The sequence below is a fragment of the Glycine soja genome, chromosome 20, assembly GCF_004193775.1.
Source record: "Glycine soja cultivar W05 chromosome 20, ASM419377v2, whole genome shotgun sequence".
Taxonomy (NCBI): Eukaryota; Viridiplantae; Streptophyta; class Magnoliopsida; order Fabales; family Fabaceae; genus Glycine; species Glycine soja.
This window is the reverse complement of record NC_041021.1, coordinates 12,727,720-12,751,202: the sequence shown is the minus strand read 5'-3', so window position 1 is coordinate 12,751,202 and position 23,483 is coordinate 12,727,720. Positions and strand designations below refer to the sequence as shown.

Below are 23,483 nucleotides of genomic sequence, written 5' to 3'. Positions count from 1 at the left end.
TTAATCTTGAGTCATCTGATTATCTCTCTTTAATCTTCATTTTAACTTTGTTCACCCTGATTATGTCAAGAGGATCACAAAAATAAATAAAGAAAATGTCAAATAAGAATGACAAATAGAGGAGTAAATTATGTTATATCACTGCATAATTTGTATCAATCAAATTGTATTGTAATGCTAAAATTGAGAAGAAAAAAATGGTCCATTGATAATTGGTCTATTTTAAAAGTTGAAAAAAAATGATTATTTGACCCAAAAATATGTAACACAAATTAGAAATTCAAAACAATTAGTTATATTTGCATCTTTAAGCTTAAGAGTGAAGAATTACAAAATATTTATTCAAAATCTGCAACAAGTAAAAACAAACAATTACAACTTTATTAAATAAGTAAACAAAATATATAATATTTTCAGCAATAAAAACAAACAACATATTTAATTTTTCATTGTCACTAATATAGCATTGTTACTAACGAACACATTAACTCGTTTATACTGCTCACTCGTAGCAATGAAAATGTGTACTCTTTCCTCACTAGGCCTTTCGCACACATAAATAGGAAAGAAACTTGTTTCAATTTTATCTTCAACCTGAACTTTTGAAAAAGAAAAAAAAATGAGAAAATGAAACATCAAAACCAAAGTCCATAAATAAATTCCAAACAATGAAACTTATAAGGATTGTTATGTCCTAGAAAGGATTAATAAAACAACGATATCAGAGAAAAGGGATCAATTGCAACATGAGTATGTTAGAAATTTTATAATTCCTAATTAATTAATATGAGTTCCATATTATATTATAATATTTATATTAGTTATTTACATTTAAATGGATTTAATATAAAGTGATTTATTTAATTGAGCTCATTAGACTGCCAGAAAAATTGATATGGACTTAATGAGCGGAAATCAGTTTGGTCCATTAAGGGATAATGGAAACCCTAATAGGTTTAAAACATAAGACATGGTTATGGTCCCCAATACACCAAATCAATAAACAATTTCTCCTCTCCCCATCTGAAGAGAAAACGAAGGTCTCATAAGAAAGAAGGTGATTTGGTTGAGGAAGGTCATTAAACCAAATTGTCTGTGACCACTCTTAGATTCCGCTGCGTGTTGATCAAGCTCTCTACGGATCCAGGTATTCCTTAAAACCTCCTGATAATCTGACATAATGTGTTTTGGTGCTCATTTGATATTTTATCAGGTTTATTGAAAAATTCTCACCAAGTGGTATCAGAGTCACCATTACTGTTAGATTATTGGAATTTAAAGCTTTGTTTGATATGTATTATATCTGGATCCTTTTAGTTATATGAACCCTAATTTTATTTTGGGGAGAAAATATTTTGATCAATAAAATTGTAAAACCCCTAAATTTATGTGTTATGACCATAAAGTTTTTCTCCTCTTTAGAATTAATAAAAGGCCTCTGCATTTAATTTACGGGGTTGTACAATTTTTTTTGTTTGTGTCACATTTGTAGACATATTATTCTATTTGGGATAAAGGTTCTATGTATATGGTGTTGGCATTTAATACGTGGCACAATTTCATAAATATATATTTTTTGTTTATATGAATCAGTAATAAGGCAATTCTTATATGAATAATTTATTATTTATTTGCCAATTGTTTTTTCTTAATGAATCGATGATAGGCAAATAATGTATGTTATTCATGTGATTAGTATAAATTTGTGATAGTACTGTGGTATGTTTGTTTCGGATGCATAATTAGTTTACCATGATGTTGTTTTCAAACATTTACTGTTATCATAATTGGGTGCAAATTTAACCATTACGAATCCTTTTCATTTATTTGTGTGTCCTGTAATTTTAATTAAATTGATTGAACCATTATGTTGCCAAAGTAACCTCGATCTATTGCGTAAATTAATTTAATTAAATTGCATGGATGTTAGTATGAAATTATTTATGCAAATTGTGATCAGCCCAAAGGAAGACACAATTTGGCCAAATAATAACATACCTGTGATGATAAATATGTGACAATTATAAAGTTGTTTTTGTTGATAATAGTCGGTACCAAGAAAGGCTATTATTTGACAAAACTAATTGTCAATATTTGATCATTGCGTTGAGAGTACCAATTACAAATTAATTTTTCTGTCCAAAGACTAGAATTAATATTGTGTTGGGTATCTGTGATGGATCTGTTATGGGAAACATTTGTGTAACATCCCAATTTTCATAAACTAGATTAAAAAGGATTGTTATTTATAAATAAATAGAGTTTTAAAAAAAATGATGAGATTTTGTAAATAAATAAATAAGGAGATATAATTGTTAATTAAAATAATGATTTGAGAGAAAATAAAAAGGGTATTTTATTTATTTGTTTGATAGAGAATAAAATAAAGTTTGCTTTTATATAATAATAAATAAATAAATAAATAGAGTAAACTTAGCTATAAATAACGTTAGGTCATTTTTTTTCCCTCATTTTCGTTTTTTTCCTTCTCCTCTCAAAACTCTTTCTTTTTCTCGCAACCCACCAAACCTATCTTAGAAAAACAACGATCTCGGACTCGTTCACCGTTGGATCGTCGTGAAATTTTAGTACCATGTTCGCAATCCGATTCCGAGCATTTTCACCGTTGGGAATTATGATATCATGTCTGAGCTAAGAGAAATACCCCTCGCATTGTAGCCTTTCCTTTCCCGCAGAAACCTAGAGCTGTCTTGGTAAAACTACTATCCCGGTTTCGTTAATCGTTGGATTGTTGTGAATTTTGGATATGTTGTTCGAAATTCAATTGCACACGCTTTGACTGTTGGGATTTGCGAGATAATGTTCTTGGAGGGAGAAAAAGGAATCGCATGAAGATAGTCCAAATGGAGGCTTTAATCCCTTCTCCGTTTCTCTGACGTTTGGTACTCTACCAGAGCAGTCGGAGGAAAAACTGGAGAAATTTTAGGAAACCGCTGGAGATGACGCTATCGCTATGGGAAGACACGTGAATCCGCTTAGAGGTAAGGGATGAGTTTATCGCAATTGGGGGTTAGAATGAACATGTGTAGGGATCCTTAGAGAACTAAATTTGGGTTTATTTTGGGATGTTTATTGAATTATAATTTTTCTTTATGATTATGAATACAATATTATTGTGTTCTATGTACCAATTGACGTCCTGATGAGAATTGATTGATAAACTTGAGTGCTCTTGATGTCTTTGTGTTAACCCATGATTTTGATTAATTGATTTTGATACAATTGTGAGAAACTATTTCAGAGGTTTTACATCCCATGTTGTGATAAAATCTTTTGTATAAATTGTTATGTTGAGGTTATGAAATGATGATTCAAACTGTGAGTATGTGATAAATTGAACATGTGACGGATGATGAAATACATGTGTATTGAGATGAGATGTGTGTATTGAGTTGTGAACTATGAACTGTGCAATCACACAATTGTAAGACCCTTTAAGGGCGACGAGTATTGTGATGGGATCCACTGTGGGAACCCGACGAGTTAAAATGATTTTGAAAACAATTGAGTAGATGTGTGTATTGCATAGTTCATAAGTAAAGTGTATATGATTCATGAGGTGTGATAACATGTTAAATTGAGATTATACCATTGTGATTGGGATTAAGTGTATGTGATAAATTGAGTATATATATGATTGAGATATATATATGCATTGAGTTGTGAATTATGAATTGTACAATCACACGATCATAAGTCCCTTCAAGGGCGACGAGTTGATGTTAAGTCCCTTTTAGGACGACGAGTTGATGCTAAGTCCCTTTTTGGGCGACGAGTTAATGATAAGACTCTTAAAGGGCGACTAGTTAAAATTATTTTGAGAACAATTGAGGAGTCATGTGTTTTGTATAGTTCATAGATAGAGTCTGTGTGCTAAAATGTTTTCTGGGTTGGACCTGAATCAGGAGGGAGAGGCCCTGACGGACTCTTCGGAGTGTAGGCCTTGGGGGTCACACGGTTTGAGTGTTCCTTTAAGCCTATGTTGATCCCATATGGTTGGAGCACTCTCGCAAAACACTATGACCCTGACTGGTCTCCCTATGATATTACCTAGTGAGAGTGACTTGACTTGCTAGTGTGTGGTTTGTCTTGTCATGTACTCCTAGGCGCCCGACGAGGTTTTTCACTGACATGGTACCATATTGCATATAGACTTGAGTCTTAGCATAACTGTTGCATACGCTTGCTAATTGTTTATTATGAAATTGATGTGTTATTATGTCTTGATCGGAGTGTGTGGTTCCTGTGTATTGTGATTGATGATTGAAAAGTGTGATTGATGAATGACAAGGTGATGAAATAGTGTGAGATATGCTAAGTAAATTGTATTTGGCTACTATATGTTGTGTTGTTTCTCTCTAATAGTTAGAAATGTCATAACTCACTCCCGGTTTGCTGTTTGTGTTTGGATCCTGTGATGATCTTGAACTTTGTGTTCGGGGGAGCAGATAAATAGGTGGATGACTATGAAGAACCTCATGCTAGAGGACACGGGAACGCCATGCTCTGATAGGATGTGACATTAGGATATAGGTTCTATATTAATTGTATGAAACTTAGATGACCTTCTTTGAGCCGAGATGACTTTATTATTTATTTGGACAAGTTTGAATATGATATAGAAGAAAGTGAATGTGAGCCTTTTACCCATTTGAAAGGCTTGTATTTTAAAATGTTTTAAAAATACTTTTAATTAATATTTGAATTTTTACTCCTTTATTAATATATATGTGAGGGGTAGAGGGTGTCACAATTTGCATGTCTTGTTATATATATACTTTATATGACTTGCTTGATTATTTGTGAACATGTTATTAATTTTTGTTCTCTCTTTAGTTAATATTATCAGTGCTGCAAATGCTGCCCAAGTGAATTTTATCTCAATGTTGAATGAGACAAATTTTAAAGTCTAGAAGGAAGTTGTAGAAATTGTTCTTGATTGTATGGATTTGGACTTGGCATTAAGGACGGAACAACCCTTTTCCACTCCAAAAACCTCTAATGAGGTAAAAATTGAGAAGTGGGATCGGTTCAATCGAATGTGTCTTATGATCATGAAGCATTCTATTCCAGAGGCATTTCAGGACTTTATTTCTGAGGGTCAAAGTGCAAAGAAATTTCTCGGAGAAATTGAGCAATACTTTGCCAAAAATGAAAAGGCGGAGACGAGTAACCTTTTGGCTAAACTCATCTCCATGAAATATAAAGGCAAAAGAAACATAATGGAATATATTATGGAGATGTCCAATCTCGCATCAAAACTCAAGTCACTTAAGTTAGAGCTTGGTGAAGACCTGCTCGTGCACTTGGTTTTGATCTCGCTTCCTGCACAGTTTGGGCAATTCAAAGTGAGCTATATTACTCAGAAGGACAAATGGTCCCTCAATGAGCTTATATCTCACTGTGTGCAAGAGAAGGAGAGGCTGCAAAGAGATAGGACTGAAAGTGTTCACTTAACTTCGACCTCTCAGAATAAGAAAAGGAAGAAGACTAAGGGTGCTGCGGAAGAGACTTCTCAGCAAAAGAAACAAAATAAGGATGAGGAATTTGTTTGTTACTTCTGCAAGAAGTCGGGACACATGAAGAAAGAGTGTCCCAAGTATGCCGCATGGCATGTGAAGAAAGATAAATTTCTTACTCTAGTTTGTTCAGAAGTTAATTTGGCTTTTGTACCTAAAGATACTTGGTGGGTAGATTCTGGTGCTACTACTCACATAAGTATGACTATGCAGGGTTGCCTGTGGAGCCGACTACCAAGTGATGTGAAAGATTCATCTTTGTGGGTGATGGCAAGAAGGTTGCAATGGAAGCTACTGGAACTTTTAGATTACAGTTAAAAATTGGATTTTATTTGGATTTATTTGAAACTTTTGTTGTACCATCTTTTAGGCGGAATTTGATTTCTATTTCTAGTTTGGACAAATTTGGATTTTCTTGTTCATTTGGAAATAATAAAGTTAGTCTCTACCAAAATTCAAATATGGTTGGTTCTGGTTCTTTAATTGATCATCTTTACATGCTTGATGTTGTTAGTTCCTATAATGAAATACTACAAATAAGTTCACATGGTACAAAATGAAAATTGAATGAGAATTCAGTCACCTTATGGCATAAGCGTTTAGGCCATATCTCTAAACAAAGAATTCAGAGACTTGTGTTGGATGAAATTCTTGACCCTTTGGATTTATCAGACTTTGAGGCCTGTATTGAATGCATAAAGGAAAAATGTACAAACATAAGGAAATTAGGTGCCGAAAGAGCTAAAGACATCTTAGAACTAGTGCATACAGACATTTGTGATCCTTTTCCTACAACTTCTTGGAATGAACAACAATATTTCATTACGTTCATAGATAACTACTCTAGATACGATGACCTATATTTGATACATGAGAAATCCCAATCCCTAGACGTTTTTAAGACTTTCAAGGCTGAGGTTGAACTTCAACTTGGAAAGAAAATTAAGGCTGTCAAATCTGACTGTAGTGGTGAGTACTATGGCAGATATGATGGATCAGGAGAACAACGTCCAAGACCTTTTGCACTTTTCCTCAAAGAGTGTGGAACTGTTCCGTAATACACTATGTCGGGCAAACACAACATGAATGGTGTAGCAGAACGAAGAAATCGAACTCTTAAGGATATAGTGAGAAGTATGATTAGTCATTCCTCTTTGCCAGAGTCACTTTGGGGAGAAGCCTTAAAGACCGCAGTTTACATCCTTAATAGTGGGCCAAGTAAAGCAATTAATAAAACCCATTATGAACTTTGGACTGGTAAAAGGCCCAGCATTAAACATTTGCACATTTGGGATTGTCCAGTTGAGGCACGACCTTATATGCCATATGAAAGAAAGCTGGACTCAAGAACAATTAGCTGTTATTTTGTTGGCAATGTTGAATGCTCTCGGGGCTATAAATTTTACAATCCCACCTTAAAATCCTTTTTCGAGACGGGAAATGTGAGATTTCTTGAGGAAGTTGAGTTTGGGAAGGAAGAGAACATAAAGAATGTTGTCTTTGAGGAAGAACCTGTTATTTATAGTGATCAAGTCCTCGTACCTAATATTGTTCAAGACACAACTCCAGTAATAGAAGGCAATGTTCAAACTATTGACATTATTCCAGAACAAGACAACAATAAGGTTCTCCCTCAAATACCTTTAGAGCAACCTCAAGAAATGCCATTAAGGAGGTCCATTAGAGAGAGGAGAAGTGCAATCTCAAATGATTATATTATATTTCTCCAAGAACATGAGGATGGTGTTGGTTTAATAGAGAATGATCCAATCAACTTCGTTCAAGCTATGCACAGTTCTAACTCTCAAAATTGGATTGACACCATGAAGGATGAGATGAAGTCTATGAATGACAACGAAGTTTGGGATCTAATTGAGTTGCCTGAAGGTGTGAAACCTATTGGTTGTAAATAAATATTTAAAACCAAGAAGGATTCAAAGGGTAATATCAAGAGATATAAGGCTCGTCTAGTTGCTAAAGACTTTACTCAAAAGGAAGACATTGACTATAAAGAAACTTTTTCTCCAGTATCTTCAAAGGATTCTTTTGGTTAAATTGTGTAATTTTAAGAAAATTTGTATAATTTTAAGACCTCTCATTTGTTATATTAATTTGTCTTGTATTTTTTGGTTAAATTGATTGAAACAACATGTTGCCAAAGTAGCCTCTATTGTGTAAGTTAATTTGATTGAATTTACATGGATGTTGCATGAAATTATTCATGTGAAGTGTGCTCGGCCCAAAGGAAGACACAATTTGACAGAATAATTACATGCTTGCAATGGTAAACATGTGGTGATTATAAATAGTGTGATTTTCCATGTGAATAATGAAATGTTCAAAGACAATCATTAGTTGACCAGAATAATCATTATATAAGATTTCCATGTGAGCAATGGAGTGTCCGAAGATAACCTTTGTTTGATGGGACTTATCACCAATGTTTGATTAATGCGTTGAGAGTACCACTTGCAATTAGTCTTTTTCAATCCAAAGATTGAGGATTAATGGTGCGTTAGGTATCTTGTTTGGATCTTGAAATTTACCATAAAGATTATTTGTGCATTACATGTTTATTGTTCTCTTCTTTAATTGTTGTTGTTGTTATTACTATGGTTTAAATTACTCATATGTAAATCCCAAATCTGCATGTATAAAATTTAGAGTTTGAAATTATTTTTTGTGGGAGTCCTAAGGTGATATATGAGTAATCTTGGTATGCAACACTAGAAAGTAGTAAAATGCATTATGCATTAATTGAAGAGAACAAGGAACTACATGTTTTCATATCGAAAGTCTAGAAGTTTAGAGATCATTGGATATTCTGACTTTGATTTTTCAGAATGTCTTAATAGCAATCACTCTACATAAGGATCCACATTTAACCATGTTGGTGGAGTTAATATTTTGCTATCAGACATCATACTAGAATTTATGATTGCTAAATTATTGTAATCGGTTTGCCTGTTGTCGCCAACATTAAGTAGCCATCAGGTGTTTATTGAGACAATATCTTAGCAGTCTTATTAAGGATTCAACCAAATAAAAGTTTATTGACATAAAGTATTTGGTTGTTAAATAAAGAATCCAGAAAATATAGATTTGAATAGAACATATAGGAACTCATTCCTTGCTAGCTGATCCACTTACTAAAGGTATGATGCTAAAGTTTTTTTCACGAGCACACTGCTCATATGGGTATAATTCCTGACAGTACCTTAGTTTAGTGGGAGTCTTACTCATGTTCTATAACTTATAGTTTACAAACATTTTGTTATTTGGATTTTCTGCAGAAATAAAGTTGATGTTTATCATTATATTTTGAGTTTGTTTTGTGTGCAATATTTGTATTGCATTTTGAATTGATCTCTATAAAGAATAAAGTTTGGACTAGTTGGAAATAGACATGATTAAGATCACATTGTATGTAATTTCCATGCCACTTATCCATATTTGATCTATGTCATTGAGTATGAGTAACAATGGTGATCATTGTGGCTAAGTCAAGCTAAATTGTGATGAAAATTGCAATGATTTCCTGTTGCTATATGAGATGGACCAGATTGTATAAAAGGAGTCTAAAAGTAAATAGCATGCGGTTGCGCGCCTAAAGAATTTTGTGATATAAATGTCTAAGGTTAATATGAAGCCCACGTGGGAGATTGTTAGGAATTTTATAATTCCTAATTAATTAATATGGGCTGCATATTATATTATAACATTTATATTAGTTATTTACATTTAAATGAGTTTAATATAAAGTAATATATTTAAGTGAACTCATTAGACTGTCAGAAAAATTGATATAGGCTTAATGAGCGGAAACCAGTTTGACCCATTAGGAGATAATGGAAACCCTAATAGGTTTAAAACATAAGACATGGTTATGGTCCCCAATACACCAAATCAATAAACAATTTCTCCTCTCCCCATCTGAAGAGAAAACGAAGGTCACATGAGGAAGAATGTGATTTGATTGAGGAAGGTCATTAAACCAAATTGTTCGTGACCACTCTTAGATTCCGTTGCATGTTGATCAAACTCTCTATGGATCCAGATATTCCTTAAAACCTCTTGATAATCTGACCTAATGTGTTTTGATGCTCATTTAGTATCTTATAAGGTTTATTAAAAAATTCACAACAAGGTATTGTAGAATGCATTCAAATACAAGAAAAAAGAGTGATATAAATAAAGATGCAAAATAACAATATGAGAAGAATCCATACCTTTAGCGAGAAGAATGATCAATATACTTAGTATGAAAAAATTTGGCGAAAACATATTATCAGAGCTAGAGAGGAAGTAGAAAGAAAAATATGAAGATACAAATTTTTGAAGAAATAAAAATAGATATCATGCATTCAATTAGAAAAGAAAAAATGTAAAAAAAGAGATAAAAACAACAATATCAAATACCTTGAAAAAAAAAACTTGTCAAAAAGTTAACCCCTATGAACAAGATTCATGGTATGAAAATGATCAACAATCAAATATATTTATTATATTTTTATATTTTGAAAGATTAAATTTTATAATTTTATTCCTTAAAAATGTATTTGTCAGCAAATTATCTTTAGAAAAAAAATAATTATTTATTTGTTTTTTTTTCATGTGCATTGTTTTATAGTTTGTTTAATTAAATATTTTAATTGTCAAAAAAAGTAATTAAACAATTTTTAAAAGAGTGGCACATGGTTTTTATTTTATTTTTCAAACTCTCCTGTCTCTTGTGCTTCTCAAAATCGGCACTCATGAGTTATTATTAGGGTTTGCAACCTTTAAACTCTGAAGCTGCAATAGCACAGCACAGAATGGGGCGCAAAGAGAAGCAGAACGCGAAGGCAATAGATGAGGAACACGACGTAGTAAATTTTAACGGCGCTTCAACGCCGTCCCTCGTTTTCAGCAGCGACGACGATGAAGCCAACCAAGATCTCAGCCTCAAGATCGTCGAAAAGGCCATGCGAATGCGCGCCGCCAAACACGCCCCAAACGACGACGTTTCTTCTCCGTTTTCGCAGAAATCCGAACTCGCAGTGCCCCTAAACGACGTCGTTTCGGATTTGCCCAGCGCAATCGCTGATTCCGAAGTGACGGAAAAGAAGAAAACGGCCAAGTTGAAGAGGGAGGCGGCTGGGGATCAAAGTGTGAGTCTTATCCCCTGTTTGGCTTATTCCTTTTTTGAATAAAAAACGTTTTTTTACACTATTTCTTGTTATTCTCACGTTGATTTGAATTCTTCTAGTCTCAACTAGATTCTGATTAAATTGAAAGTTGAATCAGCGGAAAATATTGAACTGAAATTATGAAATTTTATTTATAAATTGTATTGCAACATTTACCTGCAAAAACCTCTTTATATCCTAAACCTATTTAACCCAAAATCAAGGTTTTAAATTATGGGAGATATAAGGTTGGTTCAGTGGTTGGGGAGAGGTAGTGGATTCGAATCCCTCCCACTTACATTTCTAACAAAACTAACAAATTAACATTTTCTGATAATTAAAAAAAAGAACAAGGTTTTAAATTGTGGTGGTGGTTGCAGTTTTGTCACGGATAAACCTCAAAAACCTTGACGTAGCAGGAGCAGCCAAAATCGTGATCATGGACTGTTTTTTGAAATCTCTTTTAATGTAATTGAACCAAATTCAAACTCCCACTTGGACAATCATGTTTATGCTAGTGTTTGTTTGGAAAATTTTATTTGTGTTTTCTGATTTCCTTAGGTTGTTATAGCGGAGGAGCAAGAGATGGAGGAGACAAGCAATGCTACAGAGAATCACGAGTTTGTGGAAGGAAGCCCGGTTCTGATAGGCGACAATATGGTTCTGCGAAAGCTGCTTGTGAGTTGAAATCTTTGATATGAAATATCATTTTGAAAATACTTCTGTGCCTTGAGAAAGGGGTAGTTGGGTATATCACATCACTCTGTGTTTCTGTTCTATCAGCGGGGTCCAAGGTATTTTGATCCACCGGATAGTAGTTGGGGAGCATGTTTCAATTGTGGTGAGGATGGTCATGCTGCTGTGAACTGTTCAGCAGCGAAGCGGAAGAAACCATGCTATGTTTGTGGTGGTTTGGGACACAATGCAAGACAATGCACTAAGGTTGTCTTATTGCCAATTTCTTATCTTTTTATTGGTGTATCAAGGTTTAAAGTTGTTTTTTGAAATTTGCTTTGTGCTCCTACAGGCGCAAGATTGCTTTATCTGCAAGAAAGGTGGTCACCGTGCTAAAGACTGTCTGGAGAAGCACACAAGTAGATCAAAAAGTGTTGCTATTTGCTTAAAGTGTGGAAATTCTGGGCATGATATGTTTTCATGCAGGAATGATTATTCACCAGATGATCTCAAGGTTGTTCTTTTCCTTGCCTTGCTTTTCTTTTTCTGGCAAATTTGGGAAAGGGTTTTGGTTGAATTTGCATAAGGACAGTGAATTATGTTTGATGTGAATTGCTAAGCCACCAACTGTTTACCTCTTTCTTCTGCTTAATTAGGAAATTCAATGTTATGTCTGCAAGAGAGTTGGCCATTTATGCTGTGTCAATACTGATGATGCAACACCAGGAGAAATTTCTTGTTACAAATGTGGTCAGCTGGGTCACACTGGTTTGGTAAGTTTTATTTGTTTAGTGGTTTATTGGTCTTGCCTTATATTGCTCTCTTGCATAATCTAGGCTACTCTTCCTGTGTGATTCTCTCTTAATAAGGGGAATTTGTTTGTTTGTTTGTTTCTTCTTTTTTTGTTAGTGTCGTCTTTTCCATACCAGACACGCTAAAATGTTTGTAAGATTAAAATTTTATTCAATGGAAATAAATATGCTGTCTTGTTGAATAGCAGCCCTGGTGTGGCAGATTTTTTGTCAACCGCCATAGACAATTTGTGAAGGGAGGCCACCATGGCGGTGCCATATGGCACAATGGCGGTGCCATATGGCACAATGGCATGCTTATTTGGCAGAATTTTGGCCTTACGCCATTAATAACACTTGGGCCTCAGGTCAAATTTCCTAGGAACGGAAGGAATGGCATATACTAAGATGCTGGCGGGAATGGAGTCTTGAGCCCCTTATTTATCTGGCGCCTGCCTAATAAAAGATCGAAGAACCAAATGATATTTCAATCATTATTTTGAAATTGAAATTGCTTGTTGACATGTATGCAATGAAGATCACCAAAAGTCGCTACATGAAGGAAACCAACCAATCACTGTTCCAAACCTAAATGCATCAACGACAACATTTTTAAACTTCCTTTATTCCCTTCCAAATCAAATGTTATCCTTGCATTCTGTCAATAGCAATTTTCATCCTAGGTAACCAAAAAGGACTTAAGATAAAGCTCTAGGTAATATAAGGTTGTTTGAGAAGTTACACGTGGTTCTATATGGTGTCCATATTATATAAGCAGCCGTGGCTCTTGGTTTTAAGCTCTATAGCATATATATATATAAATTTGAGGATCAATTACTGCAGGCATGTTCAAGGTTGCGGGATGAGATTACAAGTGGAGCCACACCCAGTTCATGCTTCAAATGTGGTGAAGAAGGACATTTTGCCCGGGAGTGCACAAGTTCTATCAAGGTGCATTTCAGAATATTTATTGAACATTGTTAGTAAAATTATTATGGTTGTTTGCCTTTTCTTTCTATTGTTGGTCTCTTTTTTTGTTTTGCGGCTTAGATTAAGTGGTTTTTTGGCTGCTCTGTTTTCCTCCACAGTCAGGGAAGAGGAATTGGGAATCATCACACACAAAAGATAAAAGATCCCAAAAAGAAAATGATTACATGGGAAATAGATCTGCATCTAATGATATGGTTGGGGCTCGCAGAAAGAAACGTTCACCTACCGAAGAAAGAGGCTTTTCAACTCCCAAGAAATCAAAGAGTAGAGGTGGTTGGACGGCGGAGTATCCTACCGAAGAAAGAGGCTTTACAACTCCAAAGAAATCCAAAAGTAGAGGTGGCTGGACAACAGAGCATCCTACTGAAGAAAGAGGCTTTACCACTCCAAAGAAATCCAAGAATAGAGGTGGCTGGACATCGGAGCATCCTTTGGAACAAAAAGACTACACAACTCCCAAGAAATCCAAGAGTAGAGGTGGATGGATGTCAGAGCATCCTGAAGAATTCTTTCCTCCCATGTCCTCAAGGAGCAATGGTTATAGGTCTCTAGGGACACCATCTTCTAGAAACAATAAAATTCATTCATTTGGTGGTGGAAGTCACACTCCAAGTTATAAATCTTCCAAGGTATGGAATGATCATGCAGGAACTTCAATGTCTCAAGGATCAGCCAGGTCAAATCATCATAGATTTTCAGCATCAAGGTTTGGCAACTCTAGTAGTGACGGACATGGTAGAAATTACAACTGGTGGTAGCGATCATGTATATGCTGACATTATGTTCTCTATATTTCCTTTTGTTAACTTGTAAAACAGCACCTGCAAGTTTTCTAAATTAATATTTAATTTTTCCTTTCAGATATCTATTCAATGATACTGTCGTAATTCTTTCAAATTTATGGATACGTTAAGGGTATCCAAATTCCCTGTTGAACTTCATTTTTGTTTGTATAACTACCTTTGAATATCTTTCAAGTTAGTAAGCTATGATTTGAGCTTACTTATGGCTCTTCTACAATTCTCTTTTGAAAGAGCAAGTCAAGGCATGCAGTAACATCTAATTTTAGCAGCATGCTGTGTCGTGCGTATAGAGGCAAATCGATTCGATGGCAATTTAGCTGCTTTCAGGGGTGTGCATTCTGTTTTTCCCCCCATCAATTGATTTGGAAGTCATACTTTTCCTGACAAAAAATGATGCTACATTGCTACCATTTGAGGGAGTTAATTTCTTATAAAACGAAACAAACCATGCCGTTCAATCAATTTACATTGATTTGCAAATACTTATAACGTCAAGAATTTTTACTTGGTAGTCCAAAAAGGAAAAAAAAGATGGTCACCAATAATTGTCTGTGGTTAAGTTTAATAAGACATTTTAATTAATTTTTAATTTTTTTTATTAATTGGAAAATTTGTTTCACTGCTTAGTAAATAAATTTTTTTAGTAACTTTTATCCTTTTTTAAAATTTTACTAATAACATTTTTAAATTGTTAATTTCTAGTTTTTTATATTTTTTTATTTTCATTTTTAATATATTTATTTATTTTTCTTATTATTTTTTTAAAATAAATTATAATTTTTTTTATTTTATATTTTCAGTCATTTTTTTAATAAGTTAGTTTTTTAGCTTCCAACTAATTTTCTAACTTTCAAATAGTTTATTTTTTTTCCCTTTGTATGATGTTATTAGTTGGTTATTACATGTTTACTAATATGATTGTTAATATGCTCCTCTTAATTGGCATAGATTTTATTATTTTTCTACATAATTTTTCAATTCACACGTTAATTATTTTGTTCCTAAAAATTACATGTATGTAACTATCCATATAAATCAATTATCCCAACATTCATTTCACTTTTAAGGCTAGTATTCAACACATTTCATTGATGATTGAACACCTTCTACACGATTTGTAGGGGTTTTTGAAGGTGGGGGAGTGGATGAAGTGGAGTAAGACTTGTCAACGATGAGGAGGGTTTGGGCATGTGAAGAAGGCTGTGGCAAAATGTGTAACAAAAGTGAAGGGCGAGGGTGGTGAGATCTGTGACATCCTGATTAATTTCTCCATCAATCTTCATAAAAATTTAAACTTTCAAATTTGAGATATAACATTATCTCTCAACTTTACTTCTGAGTCAAAATTCTCTTGTCTCTTGCTAAAGTTGTAATGCATATACTTTATTACTCCTACTTAAGCATACATATTTTGTTCCCAAAGTCTTCCTCTAGTCATTCGGGTATTATCTAAGTTCAATTCTTGGTGAAAATAATTTTTGATCAAACTTATCTCTCTTGATCGAACTTCGAATTAACCAGTCTCTTTTCCCTAATGAACCAGAAGTTTAAGACAAGAAAATAGAGTCTACCTCTCGAGTTCAAACTTATTGTTAACTGCTTCCCTTGATTTCTCAATCAAGACTATATCATCTGCAAGAGCAAGCAATTAGGGATAATTTTTTGTATGTCCTTATAAGCACATCCAAGCAATGATGGATCCAAAAAAAATTAGTTGTGGGGACAACACTCATATATATATATATATATATATATATATATATATATATATATATATATATATATATATATATATATTTCCTCTAGTCTTAAATATAGAAAAAAATCCATCCTTTTTTTTTTATCTCAAATATAAGAAAAATTCAACAAATTTTATCTTATTTAATGTTACCATCTCTAAAATATATTTTATTTATTTGAGGTGCTATGTGTAAGTTTCAATGACTCTTTTATTTTATCTTTAATACAAATTCCAATGAACAAAAAGTTAAAAAGAAAAAAATTAATTAAAGTTGATACAATTAAATATAATTAACTAACTTTTCTTGAGTTACATGACATTTTTTTCCTTATATTTGAGACTAGAAAGAGTATAATTTAGTGGGGACAATATTCATGTTATAATTTTTTTAGGAATATTTTAAATTATGAGAACAATTTATAACCAAGATTAGGTTAAACACGTAAGGACTAAAAGTTGAGCCTTGACATAATCTCATCCCAATAAAAAAAAGTGCTTAGTTTCACCTCTTGAGGTCTACCCTTAATAGTTACTCATTTATACACGTCTTGTATAGCTTGAATAAAAGTCATGCAGATGCCTTTATTTTTTTTATTTTTTTTAAGTCTTTCATAAAACATCTCTTGGAACACTATCTTAAACTTTTTCCAAGTCAACAAAAATTATATATAAGTCTCTTACTTTCTATACTTTTTGATAAACTTTCGTATAAGATAAATATAACTTCTATTGTAAACCTTCCTAACATTAAATCAAATTGATTTTTTACAATTCTTGTTTCTAGTCTTAATCTATGCTCAATCACCTTTTCTCATAACTTTATAGTGTGAGTCATAAGTTTCATCTATAGTTAGCATAATTATTTTTAAGAATTTTTAAACTTTATTTTGGATGGTTAAAAGGTATTTTTTTATCGGTAGGAATTGATTAATCACAGTACTTGGAATTTGCAACACTCATCTTTTTCTACCAACTTATCTAGGTTACCTTGATTTTTATGGGTCTTCCTTAACCAATGGAATTTGTCTTTATTTATTTATTATATTATATATGTTTTGTGGCAATTAAGAGAAGCTACCACAAAATAAAGAAATAATTGGCAGGTTCATTAACCGTCCGTCCGAGTTTCGGTTGAAACCGTCACAAAACTTTCTTACAGTTTTATTTATTTATTTATTTTTTTTTTAAAAAAAACCTCATTTAATAGCACTATATGTTGCTGCTTTTTCATCTTCGTTTACTGAATTTTATGGCGCTGCAGAATGGGACCCTAATACGTGAATCGTGAACCTGCTCTTTCACTGCAATTCGTGCTCTACTTTTCCTCAGTAAATCGACATCGATCTCTGTTTTGAATTGGGTATTTCTCACTTCCTCTGTCTGATTCTTTCTCTTAATCGCGTGTTAAGTTTTGCTTTTTCTTTTTTAACTTTTCCCCCTAGTTCGTGTTTGTTTATGGAATAAGATCATATCATTTTTTTCCTGATAATTTTCATTTGTAGATCGGGGTGCGTTTTTTGTGATGCGAGGTGGTTGTGGAGACCACGGAAACGTTGATGACTGACACATTTCTTTCCCACGGAAACAAAAGCACGATCAAACACACCCTTCATTCTTGCATTCTATGCCTCAACTTTATAGCTCTTTCAAGTTGGATTCCTTGACACCAAACACTTGACAAGGTGTTTATAACCCGTAGTTCCCCAGTTCTTTTGTTGGTAAGGTTTTACTCAAAGCTATGCTATGTACATGAATTTAATTCTATTATGATTATGATGAGAAATTAACATTTGTATGGAAATGGTCATGAAAATGCAATGAAACAAAACTGAATATTTATTGGGTTATTAATTGTATAAATTTTATACATTATATCACGTTATATTTGCATGGAAGTAATTTTACTTTTTTTTTTCCCTTTTGGGTTACTTTGTTGCATAGTATCACATTATATTTGCAGGCAAATAATTTTATTTTATTTTTTATTTTCTAATAACGTGTAGCAATGCCTCCTAAAGCCAAACGTTCAAAAGAGCTACCATCCCGTGGCATATCAAATTTTATGCCCCATGCTTCATCTCAAGGACATTCCACCTCTGTGGAGCCACCACTGCAGCTGTCAGAGTTGGCACAACCCGTGCGCCTACTATTACCCTTAATCCATCATCAGTTCCTACTGCTCAAAATCTGCTTTCATTACCAAATCCACAGTTACATAGTATATCACTGATCTTTGTTCTAGGCTAGAATTGATTTTGATATTTACTTGGTTTAACTTAGTTTTAGTCTCAATTATGGATAAACCATGGATTGATATGCCATGTAACACAACTGAATAGCTGCATCGGTTAATGTTTTTATTGCTTAAATTATACATTATACAATATTATATCTGCATGGATTTAGTTGTTTTTTTAATACTTGCAGTTAAGGTTATTAAACTTGAGAGTTTACGTAAATCCGTGATAGTTTCATAGACTTGACTCGTAAACTCGTAAGAGTCCACTTCATATAAAAATAGTAACAAAATATCTATAAATAATACACACCAATTAAATATTTTAACAATATAATAAAATAAAATAATAAATCATAATTTTAAAATATTTAAATAACCAAGTCTAGTAATGCATCACTACTAGATAATAACTTGCAGATATTAAGTTGTAGATCATTCTCATCGAGTGTTTGATGTTATTAGAGAATAAAAGTTTGATGTTATTAAATATGTGAATTTTTTTATTCAGGAACGATACACTAAATGAAGATATATTGAACATTAAACAAACATAAAACAACCCAACATAACTTATATTTTGATCTAATTTTTTTAACTTGTTGACTCGATAATAAATTCGAGAGTCTACCGAGTTTACTTAGAATTTATAGAATATACTAAAAAGAGAATTTACATACGAGTCAACTTATAGAGAATAAGTGGACTCATAACCTCGTAAAAGTTAATAAGTTAACTCGAGGGTTTGATAACCATACTTGTAGCAATGTCTCATAAAGCCAAACGTTCAAATAAGAGAGTTCGTCGTGACACATCCAAAATGATGTCTCTTGCTTCATTTCAAGGACATTCTGCACTTGTGGAGCCATCATTACAGCCTTCAACGGCGGCGCAACCTTGTGCTCCTACTATCACCATTATGCCATTTTCAGTTCCTACAGCTCAAAATATGGTCTCAACATCGGTTCCACCATCACATAGTACAACACCAACCTTTTTGTTCCTCTAGGCTAGAATCAGTTTTGAATATTTCTTTTTATGTCACATATTGAATGACAAATTTTATTTTGTTTGGGTAACTTGTAGCATTGCCTCGTAAAGCCAAACTTTAAAAAACAAGAGTAGTTTTTGGCAACCAAATTTTATGCTTTATGCTTCATCTCAAAGACATTCAATATCTGTGGAACCACCATTACAGCCTTCAGAGTTGGGGCTCAACTTTTTGCTCCTACTAGCACACTTATTCCACCATAAATTTCTATAGCTCAAGATCCAGTTTAATTGTCAGATCCACCATTGTGTACTATATCACAGAACTTTGCTCCTCCAGTCTTCTTGACTGATTTTATGTTAGTTTAACTTAATGGTGACAACTATGGATAAATCGTTGGTTGATATTCCATGAAACACAACTGAATATATGCATATGTTGATATCTGTATGGCTTAGTTATACAACTGTCATTATGTTTGTGTGCACTAATTTTTTGTTTTGATAACTTGCAGCAATGCCATGTAAAGACAAAAGATCAAATAGGAGAGTATGTCGTGGCATATCAAATTTGATGCCTCATGCGTCATCTCAAGGACATTCCACACGAGTGGAGCCACCTCTAAAACCTTCAACAGAGGCACAGCCTCGAGCTCTTGTTATCACCTTTATTCCTCCGTCAATTCCTACAGCTCAAAATCTTGTTTCAGCATCAGATCCACTATTGCGTAGTATATCATGGATCTTTGTTCTTCCATGTTTGAATCAATTTCTAATGTTTTATTTTGGTTCAACTCAATTGCACGCTCACAATTCGGGATTGATATGTTGTGTAATACAATACAACTGAATATATGCATGGATTAATACTTGTATGGCTTATTTGTACATTATATTGCGTGGTACTAATTTTTTGGTTTTTTAAATAGTAACTTGTAGAAAGGCCTCGTAAAACCAAGTTTTCACGAGAGAGGGCATCTCTTGGCATATCAAATTTGATACCCTACGCTTCATCCCATGGAAATTCCACACCTGTGGAACCACGACTACAGCCTTCACGGGTGGAATAATCTCGTGCTCCTACTATTACCCTTGTTCCACCATCATTTCCTACTACTCAAAATATGGTTTTACCATCAGATCCACCACTGCATAGTACATCACTGACCTTTGTTCTTTCAGGATAGAATCAATTTTGAATTTTTTGGTTTAACTTGGTTGCACGGTAGCTATTTCGAGAGGCGCCCCATCCTCAAGTCCAAGGCTGCCGTTGTCAAATGGGTCAAAGAATGGGTTCCCCAAGATCTTGTGACAACAGGAGGGAAGTGCATGATCTTAAAATGGGTAACAGAGGATACCTTGAAGACCTTGAAAGAAAAGGTAAAAGAGCCTTCAGTGCCAGAGCCAGGTTGTTCGACTTGGTGATCGGCTCAGACGAGTAAGATGGCGGTGATGGATCTCAGCTTTGGGGATCCCTTGTATCAAAAGTCTTCCTGACAGTGAGTCCAGGCAGCGTGTCCCGCAGATGGAGCGGCGATGCAAGTACCACAGGTAGCTAGAGCATGAAGGCTCTAATGGTTATACTCGTGGATGATGACTTTCGCTCGAAGGGGGAGGCTACCATGTGGAAGAGACTCACACTTGAGGGGGAGATGTGTTGGAGTACAAGTGTGAGGTGAAGTTCCACATTAGGAATCTCCCCGGTATTTTTGTTGAAATATAAACTTGATTTGGGCCTAAATTAATTATTTGGTTCCTTGGACTTAGTTATTTTGGGCTTAAGTAATTATGGGTCATGTTTCTAGAGAATTCTTGTAGTGTTTGGAGTGTCTAGATATTTCTTATGGTTTTAATATTCTCTAGAATACTCTTTGGATCTCTAGAGTTGAGAACTCTCTAGAATTAGTGTGTCTAGAGTTCTCCTTAGAGTAGTATAAATAGAGATGTAATCCTACACATTTGTATCAAGCAAAAATACAAAGTTCTCTCCTCCATAAAGAATTCTCCTTCCTATCAAGTTTCTATTCAAAGTCTCCAATATTCCTAAACACTTTTCCTAAACATAAAAAGCCTTAGTTCCAACAAAGTGGTATCAGAGCTTCAAGATCCTCAAAAGATGGCGAATGGAGGTTTTCCTTTCCAAATGCCGATGCTCACAAAGAACAAATATGATAATTGGAGTATCAAGATGAAGGCGCTACTAGGAGCTCAAGATGTGTGGGATATCGTAGAGAATGGCTTCGAGGAGCAAGATGAAGCCTCTCTAAGCCAAGGTGTAAAGGAGACGTTGAAGGAGTCAAGAAAGAGAGACAAGAAAGCTCTCTTTCTCATTTATCAATCGGTGGATGAAGATACATTTGAGAAGATATCCAACACAACGACGGCCAAAGAAGCATGGGATAAGCTTCAAACTTGCAACAAAGGAGTTGAGAAGGTAAAAAAGATTCGTCTTCAAACTCTTAGAGGTGACTTTGAGCGTTTGTTTATGGAGGAGTCCGAGTCAATTTCTGATTATTTTTCTCGAGTATTGGCCGTAGTCAATCAACTTAAAAGAAATGGTGAAGATGTTGATGAGGTGAAGGTCATGGAAAAAATACTTCGAACTTTAAATCCAAGTTTTGACTTCATTGTTACCAACATTGAAGAAAACAAGGATTTAAAGACCATGACTATTGAGCAACTCATGGGTTCCTTACAAGCATACGAAGAAAAACAAAAAAGAAAAATTAAACAAAAGGAGGCTACGGAGCAACTACTACAACTCAACGTAAAGGAAGCAAACTATGCAAATTACAAGAGCCAAAGAGGACGAGGTCGTGGCCAAGATCGTGGACGTGGACGAGGACATGGAGGAGAAGGAAGAGGTGGTTACAACAACCACTCCAACAAATTCAACAATGGAGGAAGAAGTTGGAATCCACAAGTAACAAGAGGTCGTGGAAGAGGAAATTCATGGTCGAGGTATGACAAATCACAAATCAAGTGCTTCAATTGCAACAAGATTGGTCACTATGCATCCGAGTGTAGATTCTCGAAGAAGGTTGAAGAGAAAGCTAACTTTGTAGAAGAAAAAGGCGGAGAAGAAGAAACTTTGCTACTCGCGTGCCAAAACAAATTTGAAGAGAAAAGAAACAAGTGGTACCTCGACACCGGCGCAAGCAACCACATGTGCGGCGATAAAAGCATGTTCGTGGAGATCAATGAAGCGGCAACTGGAGATGTCTCATTTGGAGATGACTCAAAGATACCAGTCAAAGGCAAAGGTAAAATTCTCATACGTTTGAAGAATGGGAGTCATCAATTCATATCCAATGTCTACTATGTGCCTAACATGAAGAATAATATTTTGAGCTTGGGACAATTATTAGAGAAAGGCTATGACATCCATTTGAAAGAACATAGTCTTTTCTTAAGAGATTGTAGACATAACTTGATTGCTAAGGTGCCTATGTCAAAGAATAGAATGTTCCTCTTGAACATTCAAAATGATGTGGCAAAGTGTCTCAAGGCTTGCTATACCGACTCTTCGTGGCTATGGCATCTACGGTTCGGGCACCTCAACTTCGACGGTCTAGAACGTTTAGCGAAGAAGGAGATGGTGAGAGGCTTGCCTAGCATCAACCACCCAGACCAACTTTGCGAAGGATGTCTAATTGGGAAGCAATTTCGTAAAAGTTTTCCAAAGGAATCAACAACAAGAGCAACAAAGCCACTAGAGCTCATACACACCGATGTCTGTGGACCAATCAAACCCAATTCATTTGGTAAGAATAAGTACTTTCTCCTTTTTATTGATGATTATTCCAAAAAAAACCTGGGTTTATTTCTTGAAAGAGAAATCAGAAGTGTTTGAAAACTTTAAGAAGTTCAAAGCCCTCGTGGAGAAAGAAAGTGGTCTTTCCATCAAGGCCATGAGATCTGATCGAGGAGGAGAGTTCACTTCAAATAAGTTCAACAAATATTGTGAAGACCATGGAATCCGTCGCCCACTGACAATGCCAAGATCGCCACAACAAAATGGAGTAGCAGAGAGAAAGAACCAGACCATACTTAACATGGTGCGAAGCATGCTCAAGAGCAAGAAGATGCCGAAGGAGTTTTGGGCTGAAGCAGTGGCATGTGCAGTTTACCTAACAAATCGTTCTCCAACAAGAAGCGTGCATGAGAAGACACCACAAGAAGCATGGAGTGGAAGGAAGCCCGGGATCTCTCACCTCAAAGTGTTTGGAAGCATTGTCTATACCCATGTTCCAGACGAAAAGAGGACAAAGCTCGATGATAAAAGTGAGAAGTACGTGTTTGTGGGTTACGACTCAAGATCCAAGGGGTACAAGCTCTATAATCCAAATAGTAGAAAGATTGTCATAAGTCGCGACGTGGAGTTCGACGAAGAAGATTGTTGGGATTGGAATGTTCAAGAAGATAAGTATGATTTTCTTCCTTATTTTGAAGAAGATGATGAAATTGAACAGCCAATCATAGAGGAACATATTACACCACCTGCCTCACCGACACCAAGGCTGGATGAAACAAGTTCAAGTGAGAGGAC

At 34.6% G+C, this 23,483-nt stretch overlaps 1 protein-coding gene and 1 long non-coding RNA gene across 3 annotated transcripts; both read left to right on the top strand.

Moving 5' to 3' along the window:
* The first annotated feature begins 10,264 nt into the window (after positions 1-10,264).
* Positions 10,265-14,105, top strand: LOC114403323 (zinc finger CCHC domain-containing protein 7-like). The gene is made up of 7 exons (XM_028366213.1): positions 10,265-10,690; positions 11,270-11,386; positions 11,492-11,650; positions 11,736-11,897; positions 12,040-12,156; positions 13,018-13,125; positions 13,263-14,105. The coding sequence occupies exons 1-7, from the start codon at positions 10,355-10,357 to the stop codon at positions 13,920-13,922; spliced, it is 1,659 nt and encodes a 552-aa protein (XP_028222014.1). The 5' UTR covers positions 10,265-10,354; the 3' UTR covers positions 13,923-14,105.
* Positions 14,106-16,926: 2,821 nt separating this feature from the next.
* Positions 16,927-19,807, top strand: LOC114402780. 2 transcript variants are annotated; one of them, XR_003664511.1, is made up of 4 exons: positions 16,927-17,068; positions 17,211-17,426; positions 17,712-17,926; positions 19,450-19,807. It is a non-coding gene; the product is annotated as an uncharacterized LOC114402780 (long non-coding RNA). The 2 variants fall into 2 exon arrangements; XR_003664510.1 differs by lacking the exon at positions 19,450-19,807 and having other exon boundaries at positions 16,929-17,068; positions 17,712-18,115.
* Positions 19,808-23,483: the final 3,676 nt, after the last annotated feature.

Bases quoted from the DNA above. Each gene is read 5' to 3' on its own strand.
- LOC114403323 (XM_028366213.1), top strand. From the start codon at position 10,355: ATGGGGCGCAAAGAGAAGCAGAACGCGAAGGCAATAGATGAGGAACAC. The intron at 10,691-11,269 runs GTGAGTCTTATC...TGATTTCCTTAG, and splicing joins AGGCGGCTGGGGATCAAAGT to GTTGTTATAGCGGAGGAGCA. The intron at 11,651-11,735 runs GTTGTCTTATTG...GTGCTCCTACAG, and splicing joins ATGCAAGACAATGCACTAAG to GCGCAAGATTGCTTTATCTG.